A 27505-nucleotide genomic window follows, 5' to 3' on the forward strand; every position below is an offset into this window, starting at 1 on the left:
CTGGCCTTTTAAGAACTCCCCCTCCCCCCCCCAAAAAAGAAAAAAACAAACAAACCCCAGACTCACTGGCTTCTGCAGAGGCCTCGGGGCTTAGGGGGGTTCATAGAAGAGCCCCTCACATGGCTGGGGCAGCAGGGATTGCTCCCCTGCTGAGCAGGAACTGGTGAGTGCGTGGTTTTTGGGGGCGGTTTCCCTTAAAGGGCTGGAGCTGGGACAGGTGGGGAAGCAATGGGAGGGGCTGGGGGAGCAGTGGGGCTGTTGAGCTTGTGGAGATCCCCCCATGCAGTGGGGGCAGTGGGGGACAGCAGGAATTGCCCCCCACCCTGCAGCACCCAGTGATTTAGTGCTTTTTTATTTCTCCAAGTGCCGGGAGCTGGGGTGGGTGGGGCAGCCATTGGGGGCTGAGAGAGCAGGCAGGGGTTGGGCCTGTGTGATTCAGAGATTTTGCAGCGCTGAATCTGTGAATCAGGTTTGGCCGAATCAATTCGGGACAGTGATTTGAATCACCGAATCGAATCACTGTCCCCCGAATTGGCTGAATCTGAATCCAAAGCAAATACTAGCCGCTTTGCACAGGCCTAGTATACACAGTCTTATAGTGTTGAGTCTTAAATTCGGAAAATATTCACCAAAGAAAGTTTGCTATTCCTCATATCTTTTCTCTTCTTCTTTGACTCTAGTTTTCCTTTGCTCTGGCTGCTTAGTCCTCCTCTTTAGCTGCTACCTGATACCATCGCGCATACATGTGACCTGCTGTAAAGCTGCCTTTAGTGCTGATCCGTGGCAGGCTATTGGGGCTGTCATCATCTTGAGCAAATGAATTTATCCCTCCAGTTATTTGGTTGGTATAATCTGTACCAGCCTTAAAGCTGTCTGTCTAAATCAGTCCCTGATTTCAGGGCCAGACAGCCTCAAGATAGCGTAGTTATTTTGTTTCCTGTTGTGGATGTTGTTAGTCCTGAAATTCAGTGGTAGTCATGGCTTAAAGCAAAGATTATGAGTGTCCTCCAGTATTCTTGTGGCTAGTGCAGGGGCGACGCATTGGGGGTGCACGCGGGTGCATGTGTACTCCCTGAGTGTGGCGGTGCACCCCTTGCAAAAAGGCAGTGTTGGCAGAGCCTCCCCTCTCACTGCTGCCAAGCTCCCACTGCCATGCTCCTGCTGCTGCAGCCATGTCTCCCCAGCTGCCGGGGGCACACGCCGTTCATGTACTAGTGAATATTTTTGCCATGACTCCCAGCTATATCATGATTTGGTACAGCATGATCTGCCCTTACTGTATTAAGCCCAATGAAGATTAGCTGTATGGGGAATAATCCCCTCTGTGAAAGACGACCTTTTCTACTGAATGTGTCCTTATAAAATCTGTTATGTTTGTCCTGCCTCTGCCAAATTAATATTTAGCAGGGCTTCCTGGATGTTGGCACTTGTAGCCTTTCCTAATAGTTTACATTTGTTCTCTCTCTCCTGGTTTTGAGCTTGTTTTTTTTTTGGCAGTTTACTAAATTAAGTATATTCAATACATGAGCTCTTAGTGTGGGGTTAACACCTACATTTCTAATTATCACTTGCATTAAGTGCTCTTGTCTGTCATCAACTTCCTAATTTTTTAAGTATTTGTATACAAAATTTATTCTGTAACTCTAAAGCTGTGGTTCTCAACCTTTCTAGAGTAAGTGTAGCTCGCTTGAGTTTGGCAACTCAACTGCAGTTGAGAACCCATCTTACTAAGTACCTGTTTATTCAATAACATTATCTTTTTCCCACAGCAGCACAAGACAGCAGCAGTTCAATTGTTTCTGCTCACACTCATGTTAAAAAAATAACAACAGAAAATCAACAGTTTGATTTTCCTGTTGCTTACACAAGAAATAGTTAATTCCAGGGGAGTTACTCCTGATTTACACCATGTTAACTGAGATGGGAACAAAATCTAGACAGGAAAATGAAATAAAGAACATTCTGTTCTTTCCTTGTGAAAGACTTCTGTAGATATGACTGGGATTTTGTGAGTGGAATAAAGGTAAAATGCTGAATTAAATTAATTCAAATGGATCTGGTTTGTCCTCACTTATATAACACATTTTTCATCTCTTGGATTTACAGAAAGTAAGAGGTTGTGAACCCTTTAAAAATGGCAACCTGTGTTTGAGTGGGAACAAGGCTTCCTAGAATAGGCTGATTTTTTTTTTCTTTTTACATAAGCATAAGATTACCATGTGCTCTGTTAGCCTGTCAGTGAATTCTCCTTTCCTTAGGGCAGTGGTTCTCAACTGGGGTGCTGCTGCAACATTGCCACGGCCAGGTGGAATTAAGCTGGGCACCACCTACATAGCCAAATCAAGAAGTGACTGAGGCAGGAGTTCCCACTCTTGCCACAGTCCTTCCCAGTCCAACCCCACATGCTCCTCCAGGAAACAGAGGCACTTGGGACAGTTCCACCCACTCCACATGCCTCTGTTTTTGGGAGACACTATGGAATTGGACCGTGACGGGCTGCGGCTAGAGAAGGTGCTCTTTTCATAGCTGCTTCATGATCTGGCTCTGTGCTAGGCAGGTGGAGCAGTTCCCCCTGTGGCATGGCAGCAGCAGCAGCACCACTGTGTCACCCCTGAAAGGGTTTTTGAGAACCTCATTTGAGAACCACTACTCTAGAAAATTATGGAATGCATCATAACTGCATCATTTTAAAATAGAAATATCAGAGACAGCCATGGGATATCCTTGCTAGCTTTTCTTTCTTTTCAAGGAACTAGATATAGTGTCTTGTCAGATGCATACCTTTTTTGTCATTACTGTCTACCATAGTAATGAAATGCCACTCTTGCACATTAGGTAGGATGCATAGACATTTGCCCCCTACATCATATATTTTGGTATCCTGGCTGATTTTCACTTATTCACCATAAAGGGAATTAGGACAATCCATGTTGTATTGTGGTTGCCAGTGGGTTTGGAGAGTATAGGTTTTTTTACATTTCTTTATAAACCTGGATTCCAGGAATTCCTATCAAAAGACATTTAGTTCCACAGATAAGATTTCTGATGAATAGGATATATTATGAACATAATGTTAATGGGACCCAAGTATGTATAAGCACCTTAATAAGAAATCTAATGCATTTAACCACCACGGGACTGTGAGAAAATTTTCTGCAACTTCCAGATCAAAACCTTATACAGGTTTTTAATACCACACATTGTTTTCTATAATTCTGAGAAACAAGTGTATTGTTTAATATGAGCTGTATTGTGCAGTGTTGGTTCTAATTAGGCAGTGGCAGAAAAGGAAGTACTTTAAGAAAAGGGTGTACAGGTGTTTGATCCTTTCCCTTAAGCTTTTTATCTCCCTCCACCCTGTTGGAAGAAAATAACTGTATACCTGTTACATCAGTTCCAGGACCCTGTGAGCCTGAAGATCTCATTGATGGAATCATCTTTGCAGCCAATTACTTGGGTTCTACACAACTGCTCTCAGAACGTAACCCTTCCAAAAACATAAGAATGATGCAAGCTCAAGAGGCAGTGAGCCGTGTCAAGGTAGGAGGTTTTTATGGTCTGTAGAATGGTCTCTGATCCCTTAATAATTGAACTCTGAATAGTCTAAAATATGCAGCTTTAAATTTACTTTGAGATGCACTCAAGTGAGTACAGTGATGATGCTGTAAAAGCTCTCACTGTTTCCAGTGCTTAGTATATAGTACATACAAAGACTCAGAGGAATAGCTTCTCCGCAGAAGTTATTCCAAATTGCTTCTAAAGCCATATGCATAGAGTAAGTTTTGAAGGCAAAATCCAGACTGTAATAAGAAAACATTCCAACTGCAAAGCACAGGAAATCCGTTTATGATCGATTCCTTCCTGTCACCATGTTAAAGTAAAATGTTAAGAGTTGATGAAAGCATTTCAAATGCATCAAATGATTAATTTCTTAAGGCACAAAGGCAGATTTGTATTTTGTCTTTTTAAAACTTTGAATTTTCATGTGAATATTGTACTTTTTTTTTTTTTTACAGGCATACAAAAAATATATTTTATTTATCCATGCTGTGTAGAACCATTTTAAATAGATCTGTCCTGTTATATCTCATTTGCATGAATATGTTGTTTGAAATATGTAGATTTCAATGCTAATTAGAAAACCTACATATTTAATTTAAAATCAGTTCATTGGTAGAAGTGGCATGTTTGGAGATAATCTAGCTTGGGTCAGATCATCTCAGCAATGGACATATCTTGACTGAAGCTTGATTTGGCTTTTAGAAAAGATAGAAAGGCCTTAAATCTCCAGGTCCATGAATTTTCCAGGCCTTGAACTCCTGCTCAAGAGAGGCTTGAGAAGTCACTGGGAACACATGAACTTAATTTGTGATCCAACACCAAAGAACAGTTTTGTAAATTAACACTGTTGTTAAACTCTCAGGTTTCACTTAGTCTATGGTAGTGGTTCACAAACTTTCTAGATTTGAGGCACCCTTCTTTAGACTCAAGGCACTGGTTGGAAAATGCCAACTCTTAGTTTCCAATCATTTTTTGATCACAGATAAAGACCACACAACAGGGCAGAATGGTTTTAACACTATGAATTCCTGTTCGAAATCTCCAGCTTTATCTTGTGAATCATATTTGCATGCCTACCAGTGCCATGGCACCATGGTTGAGAATCACTGGCCTATGGTGTTAGAAGACTTCAGCTATATATTATGAAGAGTAGTTTGATCTATACATATAATAAATATGGCTAGAGTAGTCATGGGAAGGAAAGAGAACTAACTTGTACAAGTTAACAGAATAAGGCTGCTACCCAGAGCTACATTTATGAGTTTCTCAGACTTTTTGTAAATATGAATTCTCAAGAATTTGAGGTGGACTTGGAATGGAGTGCAAATCAGTGTAGCTGAAGTGAGAAATATTGGGAAAACAGTGCCCTGATATACTTGAAATCAGAGGCACGCTCACTTGTGCAGAGTGCAAAAATGGGGTAACCAAGTATATACATGGGGTATGCAGTATTCTGGTTTGGATGAAATTTGAAGATGTTTCAATCTATGCATCTGAAGTTGGAAATGCAGCTAAGTGCAAAACGGTATTGAGATTAGGAAATCATGGGATCCAGGAACAACATTTGGTGGGCTTTCAATGCTGCTAATAAAGGCTTGCACAATTGAATGGGCATCTTTAATTTCCCTTGCTTTATCACAAAATGCCACCTTTAGCAAAACATACTGAGCTTTATGAACATCAATTTTTTCTGAGTGTTTAACAGTTATAAACTGTGTTGTATGGTAATGTTCCCACACCACAAACAGTCCTTAAAGGTATTCCTCAGATGAGTGTTTGTCTACCCTACCACTGTCCTAGAGCCATAGACGTTTGAGCATGAGTAGTTATTTTAAAATATTTTTGCTTCAAAATATGCCTTTCCCCAGAAGAGACTTTCTGAAACAGCCGTTGTATAGCAAGCAAAGATTCCAACACATGTTTTTTTCAGTACCTGTATTACTGATGCACACTATATCCTACTTAGTGATCACATGTATCTCAGTTGTGTGAATTTGGGATGGGAAGAGGATAGGATTGTTCTCCAAAAGAATGCATATTACAGAGGTGCGGTTAATTTTTTGGCAAAAGCTCTCCATTGGACTGCTGCCCTGAAATCCATTGGCTTGTATCAAATGGGCAGAGTATTTTGTCTGTAAGGCCTAGAAGAGAATACATGCAATACTGTATCCAAGTGTAAAATGCTTCACCCTGTCACATTCATTCCTGCCTTTTTGAGTTTATTATCACTCTTTGGAATCCACGTCTGTCTCACTGATAAAGGAATATTGCAAGTTACCATGGTCATCTGCACTGTGCAACCAGATTAAAACTATACTTTTCTTTCATAGGCTTGATTCTTCACAAAACATAATTACACTCTCCTGCAGAATTTAGATTGACCTTTGGTTCAAAAGTCCTTCCACACAGTGTGCACAGTCAGTAATCCTAAGCATATAGGCTATTGTGTGCGCTGTCCAGCTTTTCAGAGCAAAAACAACACAGGAAATATAAATAGCCTTTTAGGGAGTGACAGAAATTTGACTCGCCTCCCAAACCTCTAGCAATCTCACCTGTTCACTGTTGTCCAAATTCCATCCCCAGATTGTTTTATACTGGGTTTAACTCTTTGCATGCATTGAATATGTTTTCAAAAACATCCAATAATGTATGGTCATGCTTTAAAGTGAGAGACAAATTGTTTAGGAAACCGTGTCTTTCGAATTAAGAAAGACTGTCATTTTCAATTAATGAAAGTCTTGATCTGGGATAATTTATAGGAACTACCTTATATATAATCAGAGCTTGATGTTCAAATGCTAGGTTTTAATAGGATTTTTGAGTAATGATTTGAATGTACAAAACATTATATAAATATATGTTTTAACTTGCTTCTTTACTTAAATATGGAATTTGTACATCCTGTTAAAGTGCACACATTTGAGTACAGGGCCGGTGGTATCATTTTAGGTAATTGCATACTCAGCAGAGAAAATGTAATGAGCAGCTATTAACAGACAACACTCCTCACTATTTTTACAAATAAGAGTTTTAAGAGTCTGGAATCATAGTCAAAAGGTTTTCTTGGCTTCACACACTGTCCCTTTCTCTCTCTTTTTGTGTGCATCTGTCTGCATTCTTTTTTTATGCTGCTACTCAGAGGATGCAAAAGGCGGCTAAAATCAAGAAAAAAGCGGTGTGTAAACTGTTTTTCTTGAATGCTAATGTTTGTGTGCATTTTTGTTGTTCTTGTTCCCCATGGAGTGTCACGTCTTTCATTATGGAGCCTCATAAAGCTGTAATTTTGGCCGTTATTTGTCTTAGTAGTGGGCCACTGGATGGAACAAGATGCACTTGTTGATTTCTTTCATCTTCCACTTACTAAAGTGCCTGTCTGCTGCTGCTGCTGCTGCTCTTCTTCTGTTTAATCTCTCAATGTACTATAGTTGGTTTAATCCAGATGACAAGTCAATTTGATGTTAAGGATAATTTTTTATAGTAGCGTTTATGCTTATTTTGGCAGAAGTATTTGTTAATATTTACTATATAATATATTTTATTAAGACTGTGATTTGTTAAGCTTGTAAGTATCCGGAATAAAAAAAGTGCACAGAAAATGTAATCTGTCAAATCAAGATGTTACCTAAAACAATTCACAGAGGAGACATTTCACCCAGTTCAGCAAATTATATTTGGGGATCAATTATTATATATACCTGTCAAAATATCACTAGAATGAGCCTCAGTAAATATGACAATCTTGAATCATAGAATCATAGGGCTGGAAGGGACCCCGAAGGATAGTTTCGTAGTTGGTAGGGTTGAAAGGGACCTGAGCAGATCATCAAGTCCAACTCCTGCCCTGGGCAGGAAAGAGTGCTGGGGTCAAATGACCCCAGCTAGGTGATTGTTTAGCCTCCTTTTGAAGACCCCCAAGGTAGGAGCGAGCACCCCTTCCCTTGGAAGTTGGTTCAAGATCCTAGCCACCCTGACTGTGAAGTGGTGCCTCCTGATGTCTAGCCTGAATTTACTCTCCATCAACCTATGGCCATTATTCCTTGTTACTCCCAGTACTGCTCGGGGGAACAGGGACTCTCCTATAGCCTGCTGGTCCCCCTTGGCCAGTTTATAGCTGGCCACCAGATCCCCCTCAGCCTTCTCTTGTGGAGGCTGAACAAGTTCAGGTCCCGTAGCCTCCCCTTATAGGGCTTGCTGCCCCCTGATCATGCAATCATTGGATCCAGCCGGAGCTCCAGATCAGATCCCTGGCATCTGAAGCGGCTGGATCTGAAGCTGGATCAAATAGCTGCCTACTCGCACAGGCCTAATAATTTGTGTATATATTGCACACAGCCAAGATGGGAAGGACAGATCATGATCGCTCTTGGCGGTGCCTCAGAAACAGGGAGGAGGAATGTTGGTGAGACAGTGTGAGGATGCATCCATGCTTTTTCTCTTGCTGCATCAATAAATACATGTGTTTGGTTCCTGAGCTGTCAATCTAGCATTTTCACAAGCTCCGAAATCAACTTGCATGTATTTGGGAGCACCTCTGAACACCATCTTTGCAGTGATTTAGTAATGCTGTTGTTTCAAGTCATTAACAAAGTTGTCATTTTAAAGAGAAAATTTATATTCCTTTTATATAACGGGACTGTCTTTTAGACTTCTGAGGGAGATTCCCAGGCTCTGACTGAAGTGGATCTATTTATCTCCACACAGAGGATTAAAGTTCTGAATGCAGACACACAGGTAAGTTTTAATAGTAATTTTAAAAAAATTATGCTGACTGGTAAATAAGAACTCTTGTTTTATACTATATTCTCATGTGTTTAGAGTGAAATGTTTTTTGCTGAATATTTTAAGTGCACTACTGTAATGAATAGCACATGAAATCACTCTAGAAGGAATGCAGTGTTGGTTTGGTTGAAAATGTTACTGGTTTTAGAGCTGCCACTTATCAAAGTTTTATCATCGCACTGAGTGTGGCTCCTTCCTCATACACCACATTTGTGGTGTTCTAGGAAAAAGTCTGCATATTGTTTGAGGTATATAATGCAATGTAGTAAAAATTTGGAAGCCTTTCAAAATTCATTTGCCCTACTGCCTTTGCACTGTTTCAGAGCTGTTTCTCAGTAGGTGTCCTGAGTTTATAGCCTAAGTTTTTTTACTAAGAGTAGTCATTTGCTACCTTGGATGAGCCAACCATATCTGTTATATCTACTTAGCCACCTAAGTGATCACCCTTCTTGCCCAAAATAGCCTCTATTTTGTTGTTTGTATTATGGTATCATCTAGATGTGGCAACCAGAGTTAGGCCCCTGCTGTGTTAGATGTTGATGTAATGAGAGGGTTAGGCCCCTGCTGTGTCATGTAATGAGAGACCATCTTTGTCCTGAATAATTTACAGCTGGGCTTTGGACAGCTGCAGCAGGCAGGCTTTGAACAGCTACACTGGGCTCCGGAGCCCCAGCACTGGCTCCATGCTAGTGGTGGATGCATGCATGCCTTGTGGCACACGGGTGAGGGCCCAGGGAAGTGCAACCATGGCCTCTCCCTAGCTGTCTGCGTAGAGGTGCATGTGGAGCCACTGCCAGCAATGAGGATCAGGCCCCTTGTGGGTCCCACCCCCACTTCTGGTATGCCAAGTTGAGGTGTGGATGGAGGTTGGGGTGTTTTTGGCATTTGGCCAAAAATGTTGTTGACCCCTTGTGTAACCCTGGCTCATCCTTAGGCAGAAGGCTGGTTTATTGTTTTTAAGTAGGTTTTTCTTTGCAGGAAGTGTGAGGAATCTCCACTGAGTCTTGTAATTTACCCATTAGAGATTGTTTGTATCAGCAGATAGCTGTCCTAATGTTTTTCCTTATCTGGGAAATTGTTCTTATGGTCAAGACTTGTTGACATTTCTTCCAATTTCAGAACTAAATTGGGAGACCAAGAGAGATGGCAGAGATCTTCCCCCTGCTCTGCAAACAAAATCAGAAACCATGGTGGCAAGAAATACCCTATAACAGTTTCATTCACAGATCTCAAAACAAATTTGCATGCCTTGTTTTTTTCTGTTGTGCTGTATTTATTATCATCAGACAAATCAAGTGTGAAAATGCCCTTTCTAGAATGTTATAATGTTCTTGGTATATTCAGACATGAACATTTATTGCTGTAGCTGTTGTTAGGTCCACTTTGTCATGCATGTCTTTTTTAACCCAAAGAATATGTAGAATTGCTGTCTTAGGCTGTGTGTAGATGAAACATGGGGCATATGTGCATGATGCCTTAAAGCGGGTTAAATGCTTTTGCACCACTTTAATGGTGTTGGTGTTTATACATGTCAGTGGTGTATTGTGCAGTTTAGAACTTCTCTGAGAAGTTTTAGTTTGCTACCCTACAGCCCCAAAGCAAAGTACCGGGCTCCATGCAGCTCATTGGCTCTGCAGGAAGCCTGTGCAGGCAACCTGGCAACAGCCCAGAGCCTGCCTGCCTGGCAGTGGAGCCTGTCTGCCTTTTCCCTGGAGCCTGCCTGCCTGCCTGAGCTATGCAGGGGCCCAGTGCTTCCCTCTGTATTTGCAATACCAACTGAGACCGCCTGAGCCCGGTGCCTCTGGGCAGGTGCTGCCTGGGGGCGGGCTGCCACGGCTGTGGAGGGAAGCACCAGCTTCACTCCGCCTGCCGGGAGCTTTCCCTCCCCTCCCCACCACTGGATAGGCAAGTAAGTTTAAGAGTGTGTGCATGACACAGGGGTTTACTTTGCCCTAAATTGAAGCAGTGTTTTTAAAAAGCCATCGCTTCAATTTAGGGCTCCTGTTTTGTCTACACACACCCTTATTTCCCAATGGTAATCGCGTTCCCTGAGATTTATTTTTTACTATTTTAGATCATCATGAGAGTTGATGAACAGCTGGAGTTCTAAGATAGTGGGAGTTTTAGCAGGAAGTATAAAAATGTGTTTTTACAAGTTCTATGAAATGGTCTGTAAATACCACCTGTGAAGGAGTTTTTTTTCTTTTCTAAGTTGAGGGTAGATTAATACTTGTTAAATAGGGGATTACCATCAGTGGCTAGAACAAGTACATTTTTCTGTTTTGTTTTAAATGTTCCATTAGAATTTGTGGAAGAGATATACAGATGAAGAGTAGAAGATAACATGTAGTATAGTAGATGTACTTATAGGCCACATACAGGCATTTAAAAAAACAGGGGAAGAATTGATCTAAATTATGTGGTTTTCTCAAAGTGTCCTGGTTGAGATTGGTAGTGAACAGCATATGCATTTTTCCTTGCCGGGGGAGGATGGAGTCATGAGGCAGCCTGTGCTGGCTGAGTCCCACAAGTTGGGGGTGCTCCTGAATGCTTCCCAGGGTGATGACAACTTCCAAGTGACCAAAGAGGACAAGGCTGCTCAGGACACCATGGACACCAGGGTGCTCTGCCATCACCTCCAGACTGTTGAGAGCCAGTTCTGGGCCTGTGCTACCAGCAGTGACTGGTGTGAGCAGTTGTCCTGGACCCTTGGGATGACTAACAATAGGTCCAGATGTTCTACATCTGCTGGACTACTTTCATAGACATCATAGCCCAGGTGACCTCCCACATTATGAGCCAGGACATCAGCATGCAGTCATCCCTCTACAGAAGTGGGTGGTCATCACTATCACGAAGCAAGCCACCCACAGTAGTCTTCACTAGATTGTCAACCAGCTCAGCATGGGCAAGTCCACAGTCAGAGAGGCTGTCTGGGAGGCATGCCTGGGGTCATCAAGAACATCCTGGCCAGTCACTTCATCTGCCTTGTCAATTCCCAGGAGATGGTTACTGGCTTCCACCGCTTGGGCTTCCCCAACTGCCTGGGGGCTGTGGATGGCACCCAGGTGTTCATCAGCTGTAAGGCCTACTTCTGTGTTGTCCTGAAGAGCATTGTTGACCACCAGGGCTGCTCTGCCCACATCTTTGCTGGCTGGGCAGGCAGTGTCCATGGTGCTTGCCTCTTTCACAACTCCTGGCAGGGCATTATTGTTCCGCTACCTCCCTGCCCTGCTAGGTAAGTGCATGGCCCACCTGCTCTCCTCCCCTCCCTGTCTCCTAGGCACTTTGCATTTCCCTTGGTACCTGGGTCTCCATCACAGCTGTGTGAAGCAAGGTAGAACTGTACCATCCCAGGCAGGAGGACATACACACTCAGTGCCAGAATCTTCACCAGAACTGGGGGGAGAGCTGGGTGTGGGTGCTATAGGTGATGTTGCAGCAGTAGCTGCTGCACTTATAGTCAGGGGGCTAGGAGGCACTCTGGAAGGGGGGCAGCAAGGAGATGTGAGAGGAGTGGGAATGGAACACACATGGCAGCTGTATCAGAGACACTGTCTTGAGGGTTGCATGTTTGGCCATGGCCCGCAAAATCGAGGACTGCAAGGGCTCCCATGAGGTGGAGGACACGACCTCAGGGTCCAAGTCCTGGATGTGATGTCCACTGCATCAGAGCTTCCCCCTGGTCCTGCATGATGTATTCCATGTGCTTGACAAGGCGTAAGATGATGTCAAGGGAGTTCAGGTTCAGCTGCAGGTCTACGGCCTCTGCTCCTAGATCCTGCAATGATCCAGGGCTAGCAGCAATGGGCCAGAGTCCTTGGGGACCACTGCCAGCAGCAGATTTTGTGCCCCTTGACTTCTGGGGACCTCCTCCTGGGCGCCTGGTTGTCTCATCATCCCAGGGCTTTTTGCATCTGCTCCTGCAACAGGGGCCCTGCCAGCAACTCCTGCTTCCCAATGGTGCCATATATGTGGGGTGGCAATGGCCCTGTCTGTGGCCAGGAAGCAGGACATCTCATAGAAGGCCATGCTCTGCCTCTTGGCCCTGGACTTTTTATTGGTGGCATACATGTGTTTGTACTAGATCTTCATCCATTTCATCTTGTCCCAGTGCTGCACCCAGTCCCTGCCGTGGCTCTGTGCTTGCATCTGTTGGGCAATGCACTCGAATGTCCCTGTTGTGGTGCCCTTTACGGATCTGGTCCTGGGTTGACAGCAACAAGATTCTTCACCTCCCCATGTCTTCAGTTGTGCAACCAGGGTTGCGTACTGGAGGAGGATGGGATGGGTTCTTCCATGGTCCATGGGGTCTTGATGTGGGTGAGATGGATGGATGGAAGGAATGAAGTATGCGCATAGGTGTGGATCCTGGTACATAGCTGTCCCCCTCACTCCATCTGGGTGTGGGCTCTGGTCCAGAGAGTCTGGGACTCCACTGGCCAGGCCACCACCACAACCTTAAACTTTCCAGGTGCTTCTAGTAGATGTCCTGATCATTCTGGCAGTGCTCCACACCCCAACCTTAAAATTTCCAGTGTCCTCTATATGCAACAATGAGGTAACTGACCATGCCCCACCTGCTCCTGAAGTTTCCAGGGGCACCTGCCTACTTGCCTCAGCTTGTATGCTCAGTGGCCCTCACTCCCCCAGCCCTATACTCTGGACCCCATAGCTGCAGGTCAAAAAGCCTGGATACCTGCCAGCAATGGCCAAGCCTCAGAGATCACAGGGTCACCTCTCTGCAGTCCCAGTCTTGATGTTGTGCCTCCCACTACCTGACCCACCAGAGGTGAGCTGCTTGCACTGGCTCCTGCTCAGGGGAGGGGTGTCTGTGCATTTGTGATGGGGTCCGAGTCATAAGGTGCCTCTGAGATGTGGTGTGTGGGTGTAAGGGTTGTGATCCTTGGGTGCTGTGCCCAGGCATGGGGGTATGGGGTCCTTGGCTGGGTGTGCAGGTGCCAGGGTTGGGGTGTATGTGTTTGAGTGTGGGGTTTCTCTTGGGTTCGGTGTTGGAGTCTGTGTGTACATTCTGGGGTGCTTCATGACAGGATGTTGGGGGTGCAGGGGCACAGCCTGGCAACTCGGGTGCCCATGTCCTGGGGCTTGTGCAAGGGACACAGATGCCTTACTTCCACTTGCTGCCTGCCTGTGGCTGGAGGTAGGAGGTGGGGCTGGGGAAAAGGACAGTGCTTTCTCTGCACTGGGACAGCCCAGGGTTGGGGGCCCACTGAGTGCTTGGCTGAAGCAGCTGAGCATAGGCTGAGTGCTAGCATTCCTTCTTGCAAGGGAGGGGTAGGGAGGTTTGCAAAGCAGGGGGATGCTGGAGGACAGTGATCTAATGTGAACTGATACAGAAGATCAGTGCATTAGTCTAACCCAGTGGTTTTCAACCTGTGATCTGTGGACCCCTGGGCATCCACAGACTGTGTCTAAGGGGTTCACGAAAGATGACTATGGTAAATCAAAAGTATGTGAATACCTACACTTCCAAAGGGATCCACACTTCCATTCATAATTTCCAAAGGGGTCCGTTCCCCCATACAACATTTTTTAGAGGTCCATAAGTTTTAAAAAGTTTGAAAACCACTGCTCTAACCTAAACTGATCTCAGTTGATTGTACCTCACACCACATCTATCTTCAGTCACTTGTACCATTTTTAGACTAGTCTGTGTGCACTGAACTTCTGTATTGTTATGGGTTTAGATCAATCTGCTGTCACTTAGACTTGTCTAAGTGTAATGCCCATATTTGCTTTTACTCTGCCACACCCAACTGTGCTAATGCACTGCAGCTTTGAATCACTTTTGCTGATTTATTCCAAGATTTTTTTTCCAATCTGGTGGCAAATGAATGATGATGGAATTTGCCACCCAGTGTATTAAAAATATTTTTAATTTCAGTGAAGCTAGTGTAATGGGATGGTAAGAGAAATTTATTGGTGGATGAACAGCTAATAGCTAGATGTATAAAGTGAACATGGTGATATATGGATTAGTTTGTCACGTCAGTTCGAACTGAACTACTGTCACTGGACCCTATGCTTTCTTCCCTTTCAAATGTTTCAATAATAGTAGTTATGCTGGCTAGACTTTCAACAGTGAAGAAAAGCAAATGCTCTTTGAGGCAAACTCCAATATCTTTATTCAGTTAGGATTACATTACACCATAAGAGCCCCACTGATTTCACTACAAGTTCAGTGGTATACAGTGCCATTCTCTCTGAAGGAGGGTACCAGAGTCTGTGCCTGCATGTTTAATAACAGTAAACAACTGATTTGGGAATTGATTGTATTTACAGGATTTTTGTAAATTCTACTTCAAATATTGCTGCTTTTCCTGATTACACTAAGTTGGAAGAGACTTTTGCTTCCTCTGATTTTTAGTAATTGCTCTAGATGTGCTTTACATTTTTGGCATGACTGTATTTTTACTGGACTCTGTTGACAAGAGTCAACAGAGCTCAACTCCATCCTGCAACACCCAGTTAGTGATGATCTCAGAATCCCTCCAGCCATTGATGAGGTGAGGAAAGCCATCAAGCAGATGAAGATTGACAAGGCATCTGGAGTTGATTGACTCCCCACTGACATCTTCAAGGGGGAAAAACTCATATCACAGCTCCATGCCCTTTCCTTAAGGATCTGGAATGACAAGGAAATACGAGGTGACCTTAGGGATGCCATTATTGTGACAGTCTTCAAGAAGAGAGACAGGTCTGACTGGAAACTGCAGAGAGATCATCTTGCTGTTCACCCCAGAAAAGATCATTGTGGGAACCCTCCTGGGTCATCTCTTTCTACTTGCTGAAGATCTCCTCTAGGAATCTCAGTGTGGGTTTAGGGCCTCAGGGAGACACAACTGACATGATCTTTCTTTACTGCTCACCAGCTGCAGAAAAAATACCAGGGACAGCATAAACCTCTCTACCTGGCTTTCTTTGACCTCACAAAAGCCTTCAACTCTGTCAGTTGAGAAGTGCTGTGGAGGACCCTTCTGAAGTATGGTTGCTCACCAAAATTCATCACTATTCCTTGCCTGCTCTGTGACAGTATGAGAGTGGTGGCTCTCAGTAACAGATCTATCATAGATTGAAGTTAAGCAAGACTGCATCATTGCTCCAACACCCTTCTTGATATTCATTACTGAGATGCTACATCTAACTACCAACAAGCTTCCAGGTGGAGTGGAGCTAAAATACTGAAGAGATGGTAAACTGTTTAATCTCAGCTGACTCCACGCCTAAACCAAGACAACCCCAACCTCAATCATCAAGCTTCAGTACGCTGATGATGCTGTAGTGTGTTCTCACTCGGAAGCAGACCTTCAAGCAATTGTTGACATTTTTACCGTGCATACAAGAAAATGGGACTAACATTTAACATTCAGAAGACTAAGTTCTTCCATCAACAAGCTCTTGCTGAGCAGTCCCCAGCTCTAGTAATTCAGATTTATGGTGAGACTCTGGAGAATGCTGAGTATTTCCAATACCTCAGAAGCCATCTATCACAAAAGGTTGGCATAGACAAAGAAATTCAGTCTTGCCTTAAAAGTGCAAGTGCAGCCTTCAGATACTTGAGGAAATGGGTGTTCAAAGATTGTAACATCAGATCTGAAACCAAGCTCATGGTTTATCCAGCAGTCGTGATCCATACCTTAGAGTATGGAGCTGAGATGTGGACAATGTACAGACAGCTCAATTCACTGGAGTTAGAGAAGTTTCTTGTTTGACTTAATTGCTGTGGCTCTATTGTAGCTGATGTTACAGTTGGCAGAGGCAATCTGCTCTTTTATAGCTATGGCAATGATATAAATCTATTTCTGCAACATACTGTTCAGTGTTTTCACCCATCTGTAATTTTATTGTATGGTTTGCATGGAAGGTTTTGGTGTCAGTAACTGGTTTTAAACTATTCTGATTTTTACTCCAAAAATAAGCATTTAATGTTTAACACTTTAGTAGTTAGCATTTTATTGCCACTACTTACCCAGTTCAATGTGCATTATCACCTTGGATCAGGGCTAGCTGTTCAGTCTATTTCCCTGCATCAAACCAGTAAGTGGTTGCCCGTACTGGTTTAAAATCATTTGCACATGTAGCTACTGAATGTTTTCTCCGAGGCAACTACCGTTGTGTCTCCTCTTCTAGCTGCTGTGTTGCATGATTTAGTCATCAGGGAGTAAACTAACAGGAGTTTCACAGCAACAATTTAGGGAAGAAGGCAAGGGGAAAGAAACAAGAGAAGACTGGATGCAGAAAGGAAGAGAAAGAGAAGAAAATTGTGCAAGTGTTGTAGAAGAAAAAAAAGTGAGAAATTAAGGAAGTAGACAGAGCCTGTCTAACAAGATTGCATTCTGTGATGAGATGACTGGCTCTGTGGATGTGGGGAGAGCAGTGGATGTGATATACAGTAAAATCCCTGATATCCGGCACAAGTGGGAAATGGGGGATGCCGTGTAATGTAAAAATGCCAGTTACCTGAGGGCACGGGGTTTCTGCCTGGATGCAGAGCTGGGGTAGGGAGGGGTGGCACAGCACAGCTGCATGTGGAGCAGGGGGCGGGGGGAGGAGTGGCGGCAGCAGCCATGTGCAAGCTTACCCCACCCTTCCCGCATCCAGCCAGCCAGCCAGAAATTCCAGTTGCTAGAAATGCCGGTTAGCAAAATCCCGAATAGTGGGGATTTTACTGTACCTTGACTTTAGCTAGGCTTTTGATATGGTGTCCCATGACATTCTTGCAAGCTATGGAAGTACAGGTTGGATGAATGGACTCTAAGGTAGACAGAAAGCTGGCTGGATCATAGGGCTCAGGGGGTAGTAGTCAAGGGCTCGATGCCTAGTTGCCAGCCGGTATAAAGTGGAGTTCCCCAGAGGCTGGTTTCATTCAGTATTTTCATCAGTGACCTGGAAGATGGAGTGGAGTGCACCCTCAGCAAGTTTAGGGGGGAGTAGTAGATACACTGGAGATAGGGCTACAATTTAGAGTGACCTAGACAAATTGGAGGATTGAACCAAAAGAAATCTCATGAGGTTCAGTAAGGACAAATGCAAAGTCCTTCACTTAGGATGGAACAATCTCATGCACCAGTACGGGCTGGGAGCTGACTGGCTAAGCATCAGCTGTGCAGAAAAGCACCTCGGGATTACAGTGGACAGTGAGATGAATATGAGCCAGCAGTGTGCCCCTGTTGCAAACAAGGCTAACAGCATACTGGGCTGTATTAGTAGGAGCGCTGCCAGCAGGTCAGGGAAGTGATTCTTCCCCTCTATTCAGCACTGGTAAGGCCACATCTGGAGCACTGTGTTCAGTTTTGGGCCCCCTGCTACAGAAAGGTGTGGACAAATTGGAGAGAGTGGCAACAAAAGTGGTTAGGGAGCTGGGGAACATGACTTCTGAGGAGAGGCTGAGGGAACTGGGCTTACTTAGTTTCATAGTGCTTCGGGTCAGAAGGGACCACCTAATCAGATCATTCTGGGCAGGTGCTGCGGTCATATCACCCCAGTCAAATATCTGTCCAGCCTCCTCTTGAAGACCCCTTGAAGACCCCCAAGGTAGAAAAGAGCACCACCTCATTTGGGAGCCCATTCCAGAGCTTGGCAGCCCTAACTGTAAAGTAATGTCTCCTGATGTGCAGAGAAGAGAAGACTGAGAGGGGATTTAATAGCAGCCTTCAACTACTTGAAGGGGGTTCAAAAGAGGATGGAGCCGGACTGTTCCCAGTGGCAGCAGATGACAGAACAAGGAACCGTGGTCTCAAATTGCAGCAAGGGAAGTTTAGGTTAGATATTAGGAAAAAATTTCTGACTAGGAGGGTTGTAAAACACAGGAACAGATTACCCAGAGTCATTGTGAACTCTCCATCTTCGGAGGTTTTTAAAACTCAGCTAGACAAATCCTTGGCTGCAATAAGCTTGTTGGAGATGGTCCTGCTTTGAGCAGGGGGCTGGACTACATGACTTCCTGCAGTCCCTTCCAACCCTAATTTTCTATGATTCTATGAGAAAGGAAAAATTAAACAACATGACTTTATGGTTACTATTTTTTATTTGGCGTATTCCAACATTTAGTTATACTAAACAGAAGTGAAGTATATTTGTGTAGACAGAATTTGCTGGATCTACAAGAATCTTTAGGTGCTTGTAGGTGGTGTTTGTAGGGAAAGAAACTCATGCCAGAAGAGGTGAAGTGCAGAGCTGTATGTATTGCCCCATTTCCAGTCTGTGATCTGTGCCTATATGATTATGTCCTTATAACACACAGAAATCAGACTGTTGAAAAACAGTTATTTCTGCAGAGTTCCCAAGACCTTTTCTGAAGATGGCTAGGGCCTCTATAGATCCAGATGGTTCTTGTGAAACCTCAGAGAAACTCACAAGCCTTGTCAGCAGCCAGTATCACATTTCTCTCACAATTTGGGGACAAATAAAGAATATTTCATTTAGAGGTTGAGAAAAACATTTTAAAGGATAATTCATGGGGGGGTTTTTTAGTTGCAGCAAGAGAGGTGTTTCCAATAAGATTTCAGTGTTGGTATTTTCCTAGTTTTGTCAAATTACATAATACAAAACTTCTTAAAACAATTATTCTTCCTGACCTGAAAATCTTTTTCATTTTGTCAGGAAAAAAGGGAGCATTTTAATTTGGCAGGCTAATGCTCAGATGTCAGGCTCCCTATATCAGTGATGAGAGATTCTCTCAGGATATAGACAAATATAACAATTACACTGATATAAAGTAGATACAGGCATAACTTGTTATGATGCAACTGTTGGGCTTCTGTGATTCAGCAGTAAGACAAGTTTAGCAAAACTGCTCCAAATTTAAACCCTGTTTCATTCAGAACCAAAGTCAGGGTGATTTAGTTATCCTGTATCACTATAGGCTCATGCATACCTAAAGGTTGTACAGCTGATGTACATTCCCAAACAACAGCTCCCCCGCCCCTTTTAATAACACATACATTAATGAGTACGTGTATGTTTGAGAATAGTTCTTTAGAGCAGACAGCTGCATAGATTGTCAGCTTGTCAGAAGACAGGTTATCCAGCTTCACAAGGCCAAAAGAAGAACACTGAAGTGCTTATGGCGAAGGCAAAAAGAAAAGCTCAGTCGTATGAGCCATCCCTAGTTGTTGTACTGCATGTTCTGGTCAGTCAGCACTTTTCCCTGGGTATATGTTGTGGCTGTGCACAAGGTCCTGTACTGCATCAGGGTGGGAAAAGTTTTTTGGCAGCTTCTGTTCAAAACAGTCTACCCAGCTTCGCAGTTATGTTTTCAGTAGCCCAGTTACCATGTATTGTAGTTGGAATGGGTGAAATTTCACATCACACCACTTAGTGATTACTGGTCTCCAACAGTTACTCGCTGTGCTGTCACATGGCACTGTCACAGGTTTCTTCCTGTTCCCCACAACTGCTTAGGCGAGAACAATGGTTATGGAACAAGTGGCAGAGGCCATTTCTCTCCTAGACAAAGGACTTAAATGTTAAGAAGTGAAATAATAAAATAATATATTGGTTTCAAGCTAAATACACAGAGAAAATCAAAAAAGAATTAATTGAAGAACAAGGATGTTTGTATTCCTACTCGGGCAGAAGATTCGATTAATATTTTAGCTGTTCAGTCCAAACCGCTTATGCCTAGGAGAAAAATAGCATCCCCCACTGTTTTTGACCAGCTACACAATTATCCTACCAACTTGAGCAATACATAAAATAAACTAATGAAACCAGCAAAGCAGAATTTACAGATAATACTTCTGTTTTTAAAGAAGATGGATACTTTACATTTAAGTATGGCAAAATTTATAAAGGACCTACAGAAAAACAAAGATGGGAATATATGTCCTGAATTTATCAAACCTTTTTAGAAGCAGTTAGTAATTCTGGGTGCCCAACTTGAAACATTTATAAGGCCATAAAGAGATATTGACATGGTCCTGATTATCCTGGGTTTTGACCCAGATCAAAACAGGGGTGGCACAGTCATTTATGCACATAGCCCTTCTAAGTTGCTTTGCTGTTCCTCTAGGTGGCTGCTGAGAGCACACATCCTAGCCAGCTTGTTTAGGAATGACCCGCAATAACCTTACAGACATGCAGTATGATGTCCCAGAAAAAAGCAAGAGCACATTTTATCCTGTGCATTTCAGTGAGACGAAGCAGAACAGTCATCTTATATGTCTGTAGGATCACAGGACAAACTTTTTTTCACTGTAAAAATGGGCCATCTATATATGGCCTCAGAAGCATGCTTGTACAGGCTAGTTTTACATATCCTGTAATTATGGTCTTTTGACTTCCTCTATTAGTTAGACTTCTGACATTGGAGTCTAAGTAGTTTTTCCTGATGCTCAACCTACATTTTCCCATTCTTAGATTCCTGAATACTAACTAGATCTCCTTTTTCAAATTGAAGCAGTTCTTCAAAAATGGTAATTTTCAAAATACTTTAGGGACATTCAGTCAGTCAGATTACTTGATTGTCTGAGCATTCCTAAACCTCTCATTTTTAACATAAAAGGTTTCAGGCACAATGGAACATCTTCCATAGCAACAGACCATACAGTGGGTTTAGGAGAATTGCATAATTTTTTTGCAGAAAATTAAAGGTAAAATTAGATCACTTTGAAAGAGGGTTGTATAAAATCTGTATAAATTGACAGGTAATTAGCTAGAACAGCAGTAGAAAAAAACTGCGCAGCTTTGCAGTATTCCAGTATTTTAAATGTTTTAAAGTCCTTCCAGAACATTTCTCTAGCAATGTCATTGGTAACCATACATTATCATAAACTGTAATAATATTATTTATATGCAAAGTACTTTGCAAATTTGACCTCTTAAATAGTAGCTAGCTAGCGACCCATGCTAGTTTATTCACAGTCAGTACTGAGCTTACTGATGATAAAACTTAGTACAGATTTAAATACAGAACAGAGTTGTGAAGGTATCAATATTAAAAATGTCCTTGAAGACTCCTCCTTGTGGGAAATCACTGTTTTTTGTTAGAAACATGAAACTCAGATCAGTAAAACAAAGGTTAAAGATGAATACAAAATAATCCAAACATACAAATTGATGACAATATATGGATTAAAACAAATTCAGTAATAAAAATTATTTCCTGACAGCAAATATTCACTTACTTCATATTTGTCCAGTGGTAACTTAATACTCAAAGACAATGTACAGTGAATGATGCATGCCTAAGAGAAAATATCTAACAGTGATAGGCTGAGTTTTTACTCATAATGTTGAAAATGGAAAGGGGTTCAAAAGGCAAAAATAACCTGTCAAGAATATGCAACATGAAAAGATTTCAGTTAGGCACAGGAAGGTTTGAGATGCACTTAAAGATTGCTTCTAATTTTTATTTATTTTTTTATATTTAATAAAATTCAGCTGGTTCATAGGTATGATCTTTCCTAGGTCATACTTTGGGCAAGTTTCCATTGAAAAACAAAACCAAAGGGCAAAAATTGCTCCAAGTTAAAATATAGTTGCAATAGCTCCCCCAGTATAACTCAGTTGCCAGGTGGTGAGCTGAACTGGACTGTGGGTTGATGAAGATTTTGATCTGGTGCATTCTCATTATCTTGGAATACCCTGGAGCAGGGGTGTTCAACCCCCAAGCAATGGAGCAATGTAACCTGGCCTGTGGTCTCCCCAGGGTCTGGAAATTTGGCAGGGAGGAAATGGTGTCAAATAACATTGCCACCATGCCCCTGCTGCCAGATTTCCAAGTCCCACATGGCTGGATTAGCCTTAGTGGGGTGGTCCTGTGCAGACGCTTGGGCTGACCTGCTGTAACCGAGAGAATTTCTCCCTGGCTTTCCTGTTGCCCTGCTATGTGACGTATTGTATAGCTGCCTGTCGCATTCACCTTGCAGATGGTGGAACTTCAAGAGTCCTGCCCAGGTACTCTAAACAAAAACAGACATTTGCTGGCAGTTGCCTGCCCCCGCGATGGGCCAACTTCAGAAGTGATGTGTATAGGGACTCCCTTACATTCAAACCTCAGCTTAGCAAAGTACTAAGACATGTTCTTCCCTTTAAGGATGTGAGCAGTGCCAATGACTTCCCTGGGATTATTTGGGTATTTAATTAGGTAAATATATGAGTATGTTTTAGTACCCAGATTCTAGACTAGACTGCCTTATGTACAGCCAATGTGGTATGATTTAAATGGTGAGGAAGCCAGTAAGAGAGAGAAGCCTTAGCAGATGAAACAATTATATTGAATTAAAATGTGTGTGTTTGGTGAGGCAGGGAGGTACTTATAATATGTCTGCTGTAACTTTATTTTAAGAGTCCTCTCTGTCCTACAGTAATTATAAACTAAACCACAGTAATTTAGCAGTTGCTTCATTCAGGGGTAAATTGCCCTGACTTAGGTTCTGCTTCTTGTGGGATAGAATAGACCAGACAACAGTTACCCTGCATCAGCTGATATGCACTGAGTCCTTTCACCCTGACATAAACCCCGCTGAAATCACTGTAATTTTTTCACCTATCCAGCTTCCCTTCGGGATGAAAACATTACATTAACAATCTCTTATTTGAGGGAAGAAAAATATTTCTATATTCTTTTGGGAAAAGTTTGATGTTACAATTTGTTGAATGCTCTTTAGCTTGTCCTTCTAACAGTAAGACATTTTCATGACCTTGTCATAAACTCCTTCTGTCACTGTGAAATGAATCTACTGAACTTTGGAGAGTAATCATTTGCAAAGCTCATGTGTTATTTTTAACACCATGACATTTTTTCTATAATATTGAAACATCTTCTCCTTCTATCTGGGGTCTGACGTGCTTAACTGGAGTGGAACCCCCGAGTCAAACACCTGCAGTCTTGCTCAGGTGTGGTTTTTAATGGATGCTTTTCCATAACAAAAGTTGAGTTTTGATTGTGTTTAACTGACTTAGGAATATAGAACGTGGTCCCATATAACATGTACCAGGGGATACCAGTTTAGTTGACTGTTGTGATGCTCAAGAAATAGGTCATAAGAGTGAAAGCAAATGCAAAATTTATGGAGAAACAGTATGCACAGAGAATACTTTTGTTTATCCTTTGCTTTATGTAGGAAACAATGATGGATCATGCACTACGCACAATCTCATACATTGCTGATATTGGTAACATTGTTGTTTTAATGGCAAGACGCCGGATGCCAAGGTCAGCTTCTCAAGACTGTATTGAGACAACACCTGGTGCCCAGGAAGGAAAGAAACAGTACAAAATGATATGCCATGTCTTTGAATCAGAGGATGTAAGTAAATTGTTATTTTTTAAAAAAGTATGTCAGTTAGGGAACTTCAGAAACCTCAGTCTTTCACATGAATGCATTATCATTATCAGGAATTACTTTCTAATGAGAGGATCCTTTGAAATATTGACTAGATAATTTACAATTTGTTATTGCTTTTCTGTCCCCAAGGGTTTTACCTTGTTTTCACCTCTACCTACAAATCTTTCAACCTCCAAATCATTTCTTTTTCTTGTCAGACTCTGTTATGGAAATCCTTTGTGTTCTTTCAGGCAGTGCAAATATGTCAGTGCTTAATAATACAGATTTTTTAATGGTATGTTTTGCCATGAATGGCCAAAGTAGGCATTTGCATTTGCTAGGTAAAAATGTGATAATTTTACTTTATTAAACTTTTGCTTTATTAAGTCTTATTAAGCTTATTATGCTGCATTTATACTCCCATAGTCTTGGGGCTGGCCAGAGACTGTTCTTGGCCTTCTCTAAACTTGGAGCTGCTTTAAATGATGATAAATTGCTGACAGGCCCACAAAATGGTTAGGTCAAAAGATCTTAATGGATAGGCATAAAGAGGCCTTGGCCTCAGGGCCAACCTGTCCTAACCTGTGAAACCAGTGGCCGCAGGGGGCCCCACAGCTAAGGGGTCCCTTGTGTCCGCCCCCTCCCCCCCCAGCTGCTGCTGCCACCAGCTTCACGTCTGTCCGCTTACCACCCCCCAACCCCCCCGGACGCTGCTGCCGCCACTGGCTTCTTTGGCTGCTTGCCACCACCTCCCCCTGCCCTGCTACCATCGCTGGCTTCTTCGGGGCAGGGGGCCCCAAAACTATTTTTTGCAGGGGGCCCCAGAACAGTCTACTGTTTCTCTAGTAGATCCGACTGGGTTGGATCCATTAGTTTTGAGTATATGCAAAGCACTCTTAATGGTTACAAATTTTACTTTTCTTAATATCATATGGTCAATAAAACCACTTACTGCAGCTGTTTACATGAAACCAGAATTCAGCAATACTTTTTAATAAAAGGTTATGTGTCATAAAAAGTGACTTGGGTGCTCTGCAAAGGTGGTACCCCAAAGTGGTTGTGATTTGTCATATCACTCTCTATTCTGGGCTGGAATGTGTTTACAAAATGTGGTATCTTTTCAGCTGTACAGCCCTCTTTGGCCAGTTTATTCAGGATATTGTATCTTGATAAGCCTGCTTACTTCCTTAAAAAGGAAAGGTAGGGACCACATCAGAGTTCATGCCTTTATTTTCACTCACAGTAGAGGATTAATGGATTTTGAAAGTAAAGTGAAGGGCTAGAAATGTTAGATTAAATTTGTTTCTGCCATATGTAGTAGTAGTCTGCACATGCCTGACTGAACCTGGGTGGTGTCAGTCATTTGATAGCAGGTAGCCATTTCAGAATTCTGCAGACCTTCAAATCTTATATTATTGGACTAAATAATCACACATTGTATGTGGGCCATAGCTGATCACTGCTGTTTTTGAAGAACCCTCCTGTTTAAGTCAGCAGGAGTTGTTAATATTCTGTTGGTAAAATTGGGTTTCCATAAGTCACACTGATGTATCAGATCTAATCTAGCATTCTCCTGTGATTGCAGTGGATTCATACCAGGAGAAATAAAAACTTCAGATAAGAATACTGACCGGGCACATAGATTCATCCTGCTCGTTTTACCTCTGTCTCTGTGCTGTAGTGACATCTAGTGGAAACCAAAGCAAAGTTTTCTACAGAACTCCATAAGTTTATCTTAATTACTTAGTTCATATTTGCACATACTCTGGATATTTGAAATGCTTAGTATTGTTGTTATCGTCTGTTTAGCTGTCTGTTCATTTCTAATGTGTCTGACCTTAGTTTCCAGAAAGTCAATCATGCTTTTTATTAAGCTCTCTTACAGTAAACAGTAATGGGCAATTGTTTCATATTGCACAGGACTGTGAATAGTGAAAAGATTCTACACAAAAGTATCATAAACATGGACCAGACCAGCTAAAGTTCAGCAGAGTTGTGCTAAATGTGGGAAGAGCATGTCTAGTAGTGTTTGATTGGTTCACACTCTGCTTTTAAAAGGGACATGCTGTCACAAAACTATGTAGTTCAGTGAGGCACAGTTACATTTTTAAAAACTGTTCATGCTGGCACGTAGGGTAGGTACTGGTCTGGATCAGGGATATCGAGCTTCTTGGCAGCTGAGGGCTGCATGCCCTAGGGCCCACACAAAGCATGTCCTCCCTGCTGCACTGAATGTCCCCCTGCTGCACTGTGTGCCCCAGTTCCCCATCCTCTCTGACTGCACAGTGTACATGGGACTTCTCCTCCTCTGCTGCATCAAGTGCCTGAGTGCCCCACCCCACCTCACCTAGGTCCCCCCTCACAGGCTTCTTCACTGCATCCTGCCTCTCAGGTGCCCCAGGCTGCAGGCTCCCTCAGTACTGCAGACTATTATGCTGCACCTCCTTCTCTCTGGTGCAGGGAAGGGGAAGCTGGAGGGAGAGGGCATCCAGAGCCCCTCAGCAGTGGCGATGCATAGGGGGTGCACAGGGGTCCATGTGCACCCCCTGAGAGTACTGGTGCACCACCTGTCAGGCCATGTGACAGGCGGGAGGGCAGGCAGGAGTGCTGATGCCCCCCCGTGAGTGCTGGCTAGGGTGTGTGAGTGCAGGATGTAGATCACGGCCATTTCTGGAAGCCCCATGGCCACTTCTGGGAGTGCTGCAGCTGCTTTTGGTAAATTTTACCCCTCCCTCCAGTGAGCACAATCGGGGCCCCCCCCGGTCGGTGCAGTTGGCCACAGGGAGACTCCTCCCCAGTCGGTGCAATTGACCATGTCCTCCCCTCCAACTGCTAACTGGTCATTGGGGGGGCATGTGCCCTTCCAACTAAGGTGGCTCCAGTCACCCATGCCCCTGACTGCTTCTGCAGCCAGAGAAATGCAGGGGTGGCAGTGGCCAGGCAGGAGCCCGGGAGCCCCAATTAAGCCCCAATTTAACACTGGTTGAACAGCCCTGTTCTGGGTTAAGTAAGGGTTTGATGGAGCTATGAGGCAGTACAAATCAGTAAAATAAAAGGAAGTGGACTCCAGAGGCAGCACATGCAGTGATATAACTGTAGAGAATATACCAGTGACAGAGCAATAAACCTGACTGTGCATCTGTCTTCACCATGTGAGGCCTGAATGATAATCACAAAGAAAGAGACTGTACTATGCTCACACATACAAGTACAGACTGCTCCATTCTGTGTCGCAGGGGACTGTGCACTGTGATAAGAGCATACAGAGTGCTCAGAACATGCAACAATATTTGTGTTAACATGCTTACCATGCTATGATAAAGCCTGAAAACCTTTCATCTATAGCAGGGGTGCTCAACCCCTGGCCCATAGGTCATATGTGGCCTGCAGAACTATTGCATCTGGCCCCTGGGACTCCTCATGAGTTGGGAAATTTGATGGTGGGGGAGTAGGGGCAAGTAATACTGCTGTCCTCCCCTGTTACCAAGCTACTCAGGGTGCCAAAACAAAGGGGTGCTAGCCAGCGTGAGGCATGGTATGGAGCTATGAGTGGCTTGTTTTGGGAGGTGTGGGGACAGGGGGAGGGCATGCACTGGGAGGGTGTGCCCCCCAGATCTGTGCACAGGGTGAAGGTGGGCTGCTGCTGCTGTGGGCTTGCCCAGGTACCAGATTTCCTTGCCATGGCACTACCCACTTTCCTCCCCTGTATGGCCAGGCTATGCCTCCTCCCCTCATTGGGTCTGGGCCATGCTGCCTTTCCCCGTGCTGCCAGACTGGGGCCACACACCCTTTCCCTCCCCTCCCAAACATGGCTGGCTGGGGTTGAACCACACCTCCTCCCCCGCTGGGACCCAAGTGAGGCTGGGCTGCTC

At 43.5% G+C, this 27505-nt stretch overlaps 1 protein-coding gene across 5 annotated transcripts in view; it reads left to right on the forward strand.

Annotated features, from left to right (window-relative positions):
• APBA2 (amyloid beta precursor protein binding family A member 2) overlaps positions 1-27505 on the forward strand; it is a 240618-nt gene that overhangs the window by 189064 nt on the left and 24049 nt on the right. For 4 of the 5 annotated variants that reach the window (XM_019533439.1, XM_019533440.1, XM_019533442.1 and 1 more), the window contains 4 exons: positions 3395-3540; positions 6701-6736; positions 8206-8292; positions 23430-23615. In XM_019533439.1, coding sequence (XP_019388984.1) covers positions 3395-3540; positions 6701-6736; positions 8206-8292; positions 23430-23615 — 455 coding nt within the window. The remainder of the gene's footprint in view (positions 1-3394; positions 3541-6700; positions 6737-8205; positions 8293-23429; positions 23616-27505) is intronic. The other variant, XM_019533443.1, reaches the window with a different exon arrangement.

The sequence above is a fragment of the Crocodylus porosus genome, unplaced genomic scaffold (assembly GCF_001723895.1).
Source record: "Crocodylus porosus isolate Cpor-Errol unplaced genomic scaffold, CroPor_comp1, whole genome shotgun sequence".
Classification (NCBI taxonomy): Eukaryota; Metazoa; Chordata; order Crocodylia; family Crocodylidae; genus Crocodylus; species Crocodylus porosus.